At 40.3% G+C, this 7478-nt stretch overlaps 1 protein-coding gene across 1 annotated transcript in view; it reads left to right on the top strand.

The window, feature by feature from the left end:
* LOC147629123 (UDP-glycosyltransferase 85A7-like) overlaps window positions 1-1284 on the top strand; it is a 1881-nt gene extending 597 nt beyond the window's left edge. Inside the window, exons 1-2 of the mRNA XM_086812954.1 lie at window positions 1-79; window positions 165-1284. The exon at window positions 1-79 is cut by the window's left edge and continues 597 nt beyond it. Coding sequence (XP_086669080.1) covers window positions 1-79; window positions 165-1066 — 981 coding nt within the window. The 3' untranslated portion in view covers window positions 1067-1284. The remainder of the gene's footprint in view (window positions 80-164) is intronic.
* Window positions 1285-7478: the final 6194 nt, after the last annotated feature.

The raw sequence follows: 7478 nt of genomic DNA, 5'->3' as shown, positions 1-7478 counted from the left end.
TTCTCCGCTACCGCCGTCTCCATGATCTACCATATGCCCCTGCTGGAGTCTCAAGGATTCATCCCCTACGAAAACGACGGTAATGACTCAATACCCTTCATCCGATCCGCTGTTTTGTTTTGTAATTTTGCCATGTGTAAGAGTATTCCTTAATTCCGTCGCAGGATCAGAAGACGGCAACGATACCATGATCTCGTGCATCCCCGGGCTTCCGCCCACGCGATCGTCAGAGTTCGTAGACGGAATCCTAGTGAAAGACGCCGGTTCTCACGTACTCCACGAACTGTACCGGAAGGTTCATGAGAGAGTCGACAAGGCCGAGCGAGTCCTCATCCATACTGCATTCGATTTAGAGCCAGATGCTATCAATGCTCTTCGCGCTAAGCTTCCAGTCTATCCCATCGGCCCTGTGCTCTTCTCTTCCACCTCCACCGGCGAGCAACCACAGACGGATCCATGTTTGGAATGGCTGGACACCCAAGCTCCATCCAGCGTTCTTTACATTGCCTTTGGCACCACTGGATCTTGGACTCCTTCAGAAATCAAGGAGCTGGCCAAAGGTGTGGAGGCTAGCCAGCAACCCTTCCTCTGGGTCATGCGTAGCTTGTCCGCAGATGAAACGAGAACACATTCTCTTCTCTCGCCGGAAGCTTTAAACCGATGCTTGGTCGTCCCGTGGGCACCTCAGCGTGCTGCCCTCCAGCACCCTTCTGTGGGCGGCTTCCTTACACACTGCGGCTGGAACTCTGTCATGGAGAGCTTGTACATGGGAGTGCCCATGATCGGGTGGCCCAAAATCGCCGATCAAAGCACAAATATGCGCTTTGTCGCTGAGGAGTGGAAGGTTGGGATCGCGCTGGGCCGAAGTCGGTTCAGTAGAGTGGACAGGGTGGCTGTCGAGAAGGCAGTGAAAGCGTTGATGCATGGCGATGAAGGGAAGGGAGCCAGGCTGAGGGCTTCTAAGTTCAAAGAAATCCTCAGAACCGCTGCTGCAACGGCGGCACGAGACAGCCTCCAAAAGTTTGCAATGGACATGACTGCTCCGGCACAGCAAAGAGATCTCTGAAGGCGTCCCTCCAATATCAAAGAGTAACGTGTACCGCATATAACTGTATTCCGGTGGCTTTCTTATTACGTGCCATTTATTTATAGTGGCTGTCAGGTTTAGGTGCCATTTATTTATAGTGGCTGTCAGGGCCTAAACCTGTCAAGGGCGATTTTGCCTGTCAAAAAAGGTTTTTTTAAAAAAACTATGTCAAAAAACATGCAATGTCTTAGAATTAACTTTTCACTCTGAAATATAGTAATTTCAAATGCCTTTCAAATGACATGTCATTTTTTAAAAAGTACATTTCATATATATATATATATATATATATTATATAAAATACACATTGCACAATGCACATTGCAATGTGCAATCACTGCAATGTGTATTATATATATATATAATAATATTATTGCATGATTTGTAATTTTGCATGTGTGGACAAGTCACCGTGGACAGCCTGCAAGCTGCAAGTCCCCACTCCCCAGGTCCCCTTGTAAATTTAGGCTGGAGCCCTGAATGCGGCAACGCCCAATGTCCGAGACTCCGAGTGCTGCTCGCCTCTACAGGCTACGCCCATCACCATGGTTTCCATTCCGATTCAGCAACACCCAATGTTCGAGTGCTGCTCGCGTGTACGGCGGTACGAGACAACCTCCAAAAGTTTGCAATGGACATGACTGCTCGGGCACAGCAAAGAGATCTCTGAAGGCGTCCCTCTAATATCAAGCGTAACGTGTACCGCATATAACTGTATTCTAGTGGCTTTCTTATTACGTGCCATTTATTTATAGTGGCTGTAAACAAGCTTTTTTTATCAATAATAATTATATACATATAATAATTTAAGTGGCTGTCTCATTACGTGCCATTTATTTATAGTGGCTGTCTTGTTACGTGCCATTTATTTATAGTGGCTGTAAACAAGCTTTTTTTAACTCAATAATAATTATATATATATTAACTTAGAAACTGTCAAAAAAACCAAGTTAGATTTACACTATTGATCTTTACAAATCATTTTCGTCTTCATTTAGAATTTTACACAAAATATCCCATCTCTCTTCCCCCATCAAAAAGCAAGACTGCTCCCAAGATATCTGATACCCTAGTAGGATGCTGGCCTCCATCATTGCTTCTATAGTGTATCCACGAGGGGATTGTTTTTACCACATTCCCCCTTTCTTAGACCAAATCTTAACAGTGGGTCTAGTTCCCACATGGTTTTCTAAAAAGGCAACAAAAGTATGATCATCCTGCTTTACTTTACGGTACCACCTTTGAGTTCTTGGTCCAAATTTAGGGGGTCTCTTCTTTCCTTCCCAACACCTCACTTGCAGCATACAAATCAGCATTAGCCTCGGAACTTACTCCTAGTAAGTTTGAAGCTCCACCAAACCATGGGTAGGACTTAGATGATATTCCTGTGCAGATTCTGTATTAGCACATCCAACTTAGTGCATCTTATCTTATTCACATTGCATACAAACCAGCACATACACACACACTTATGCATCAAGTCTGACTCTTGCAAGCCAGTACATACAACCTTCATAAAAACAATGGCATTCTCGTTAGACCAAATTTTCCAAAGAATACAAGCTCTAATGATATTAAAAAGCAAACCAGTATGTTCATCACTAAATGACCATTTACCCAAGATCCAATCCCCCCAGAATGTTTGAACACCCAAGCTCATCTCTATCCATTAAGACAACCTGGACCAAGTTCCTCTGATCCACTGGGCAGTCCAAAAACACATGTTTACTATCTTCAAGTGATGACCTGCACTTGGGACAAATACCACTTAGAGATATTTCTCTTTTGAAGTTTTGAGCCAATAGGCAATGCCCACATACATACCTTCCACATAAAGACCTGAAATTTCTTAGGAATCTGGCTATCCCAAAGGAGTTTCTACCTCTTTTTCCAACTAGAGGGACCCCAATTGACTTTTCAAATTTTATTGCAATACGTCACATTCGCATCCCCTTTTCTCATTAGTGAGTATAGTTCTCTGGATTTGCCATCCTTTAGCTTGATACCATTAAGCCAAGCCCAATCTTTAATCCAGACTGCAACATCAGTAGCAGTAGAGCATAGCTCTCTTTGAGTCAAATCTAGTATCTGGGCTCTCAGATCACTCTCCCTTCCAGATAAATGATATTCCAAAATTATACGGTCCACATCCTTCCACCCTACCACATCCCAATCCTAACAGTCATCCAAGTACCTAAGGCCTTTATTATTGAGTTTCTTTGCAAACAGATATGTCAAGTAAAGCCAAAGGGGGGTTAAATTTATGTATCCACAAAATACCCAAACTAAACATAGAGTTGCCAATCACTCTGCCACCCCCATCCCCAGTGATGAGACCTATAAGCAGTCTTTGCAACTTTTGCATAACATTTTCCAAACTGCTAAACTAGTAACCTTAAGAAGAGAAAATGAGAAGAGTTTATCCTTCCAATTTAAGTCCACCCATTTACCTTCAGCCATCACATCAGAGAGCTCAACTAGTCCCCTCATCGTTAGTGCCCAAGTAGTGTTCTGAGAACCTATTTATTGCCCACACTACTAGTTGTTTATTGGTTACCCCAACTCCAAAGGGGACTCCGAGTAGTCTAACAATCTGGCCCTTTTGTACCACCTCACAACCCCACCTTTGCATATCAAAGTCATTATCCTCAGTCAGGCTCATAATTCTGGAGTTCAGAATGTTGCATTTAAAGCCAGAGGCACTGGCAAACTCCTGCACTATTTCTAAAGCCAATCTCACATTATTTTTTGCAACCCTTAAAAATAGTAAGGAGTCCTCAGCAAAACATTGTATAACTAGTTGTTCAATATGCTTAACCTTTAGCCCAATAATATTCTCATCTCTGAAGGCTAATTCTAGGGAAATTACTAGAGGATGAGAAGCAATAGCAAACAAAAGAAGGGCTAAAGGACAATCTTGTCTGACTGATCTATTAATCTCAAACCCACCTACCACTCCTCCATTTAACAACATCTTAGAGTAGCCTCCCCAAGTAAGAGTATAAATGCAGGTTGCCATTTTTGTCCCAAAACCTAGTTTTTCCATCACTCTTGCTACAAAAGACCAATGAATCCTGTCATATAATGCTTTCTCTAAATCCAATCATAACATGATGCATTTTTGATGAGTTTTGATAGCCACATCCCTTCCCAACAATGCAGCAAAAATATTATCATAAATTGACCTTCCTTTAATACAACCATGTTGTTTTTTGGAAACAACATCTTGTATTTTGGTCTTCCTTTTGAAGGATGTTGTGGGCGATATTTGTAGGAGAGCCTTCAATACAGCGCTTATGGATAAGGATTTTAAAGAAGGGCTAGTGAAGCTCATTTCAAACAAAATTGCCTGTAATAGGTTTGGTCATTGGAGGCCCATTACATTGCTAACAGTGATTTACAAAATTCTGGCCAAAGTGATTGTAAACAAGCTTTTAATAGAACGTTGTTTTGGATTGTAGTAATGACTTTTGAATGGCCCCTCTCCTCCAGTGCTCGAAAAAATGTTAAAGTTAAAAATCACTAAAAAAACATATAGATGATGTGATTTATAACTAAAATGTATATATTTCATCCTTTAAAATTAAAGACAAGGTGAAATTTCAATTGAGATTTCTGGATTTCAGCTGGGAAAATTACACTACAAACCGGGTTATGTGAACATTGCCCTCTTCACCCAAATTGTCAGATATACGTGGAGGTAAAAGAGATCAGTAATTATGGGATGTCTTCAATATTAAGAGTAATAATTGTTATACTCATCCTTTAATGTTCTTATAGTTAAGATTATAAATGTGAGCAGAATTGTGTAGTATAGCATACAATAATTAAATTACACCTACAAAAACTACACCACAATAGCAAAATAATGAGCGATTGGGCACAAACTTGTTTGAAAAAAAATGGGTTTTAAAAATTATAAGCACCACTTCTCCAACTGTGAAAGGGAACAAACACTCTAGGTGCACTGAAGATTTGGCAGTTATTACAAAGTCCTACTAACTCTAAGGTTAAAGCCGCACGCGGCGCTATAAAGGATTGCAATTTGCAACTATACCCAGAAACCCTACACTTTATAAGCCTTCTCTACTAGAGATACCCACATTGTGTAAGCCTTCATTATTAGACACTCCTTGTCAGATAGATTTAGGGATTTTGCATCTAAAGGAATATATGTGTTTTCCATGTTCGTCTTGCATAAGGGGCACATTGGGGTAGTACCATCCCACTGGTGGAGAACCTATGGTGCAACACTCTCCATAACATCAAGTTCAATAGATGATATTAATATTACTACAATGGGTTGGACAATCACGGATCTGCTAAAGCCAGCTGCCTGGGTAGCACAAAGACACAAGATGGGTGCTGTAATAACTATGCGTACGAGGAGTTGGTAGAAAAAGCAATTATGTTGAAAGAGCCATAAGTGGTGAAGTTTCTCTATTCCATTTTATCTTTCTCTTTTCCTGCTAGTCCTTTCACTGACACTCTTTTTGGAAGTGTGAAAAAAAAATCACCTCCGAATGGTTTAAAAAAAACATCTCTAAATATTAGATTTATTTCTAACAAATTCTAACGTATTCATAAATAAAACCACTCAAATTCTTACAATTTCTAAACCTTCAACTCTAAAATTTATAGTTATTTTAAAATTTCATCAATGCAAAGTAAACTACACCTGGTTTTCTTATATGCAAACATCTTGCAATCCAATCATGTGAGTGCTAAGATTCAGTAGGCTAAAGAGGGAGGCCTCTGCATCAATGGTCTCTCTAAAGTATCTTTAGTAAGAGAAGGATGCACATCTGAAAGGTACACATAAGTAATTATGTACAAAGTTAAATCTTCATCTCAAAAGTAAGTATGAAAGGTACACATAAGTAATTATGTACAAAGTTAAATCTTAATTTAAAAAGTTAACACTAAAGTTTACAAAACATGAAATACTTACAAAGCATGATGGCTTATAAACAAGCTTTCTCCTGCTAGACTCGAGATGTGATGCACCTCTTCACTCTTGCTGGACTGGAGCGGCTCGATGTTGTTTTGCAAATCTATTTGGGTCATCCCGATGATCCTTTTTTTAGCTTCTTCAAATCCTTTGTCAAGTAATGTGGAGGCTTTGTTAAGCCTAGCTTTACTGCCTCAAAAATATGAGATTTCCTATGAGATGCCACAACTCTCATGCGATCCACATGCTTAAATTGGTCCACCCTTGTCATGCTCAATGATTCTCCCGTCATCCGACAACACTTGTTGTACGGGAGTTTATTGGGAATTTGTGCTATTACACCCTCCAGTGAAATGGCATGCACTGGCGAGCTAGAGGAGCACTTGGCTGCCACCACCAAAAGAGCAAGAGCCACCACTTGATTAGTGATGGAAGATCGTAGGTGGTGGAAAGAGCCACCATGCATGAAGGGAAACATGAAAAGCCTCCATGTAGGGAAACATGTGGGATAGCAAGGATAGAATGTTGTGGAGTGGAAAGAGCATGAAGAGCCGACTTGTAGGGTCACATGCGGGCTAGCAAGGATAAAAGGTTATGGAGTGGGCACATTAAGAGGGTTTTTAGTGGGCACATTGGATCCTACAACCCAGCCTCGCCCTAGGAGTCACTATCACCCTGGGGATCAACCCACCAAAGGGAGATGAGAGTCGGCATGGTTGAAGGTCCACCTCGAGTCGATATACTGAAGGGCTAGCCATAGTAACCATGGCTTAAGGATTGGTCAGAGTATAAGTGATTGAAGAGCACACATGTCTTTATGCATGCATAGATCTATGTATGCAACCAATAAGAAGAGCATACTAGCTCTATCCATGCACAAAAAGAGCATACTTAGAGCTATGTAGTTTAAAAGAGCATACACAACTGTATACATGCATAAAAAGAGCATATATAGCTCTATCCATACTTAGAGCTATGTAGTTTAAAAGAGAATACACAACTCTATACATGCATAAAAAGAGCATATGTAGCTCTATGTATGCATATTAAATGGATCATGCATGCTCTAAGCATGTATAAAAAGAGCATATATAGGCCCTTTGTATGCATAAATGATGTTATACATGCTCTATGTATTATTACATAAATGGAGCATGCATAGCTCTATGTTTTCTCATTAGAGCATATATAGGACTACGCATGCTCTATGTATGCTCATTAGAGCATAGATAGGTCATAAATATGCATGCGTACCTTTATATATGCATACATAGAACTATGTATGCTCTATGTGTGTATAAACGATTCATATATAGAACTCTATGTTCACTCATTAGAGCATACATAGAACTATGCGTGCACTATGTATGCTCTATTTATTCCCTATCTATGCTCTAATGAGCATAGATACAACTATGCATGCACTATGTATGTTTTAAT

This window comes from Cibotium barometz, chromosome 18 (genome assembly GCF_041138505.1).
Source record: "Cibotium barometz isolate CiBa-2024 chromosome 18, ASM4113850v1, whole genome shotgun sequence".
NCBI classification, from domain to species: domain Eukaryota; kingdom Viridiplantae; phylum Streptophyta; class Polypodiopsida; order Cyatheales; family Cibotiaceae; genus Cibotium; species Cibotium barometz.
Note: the sequence above shows the minus strand (reverse complement) of the source record. Positions and strands in the feature narration are given on the sequence as shown.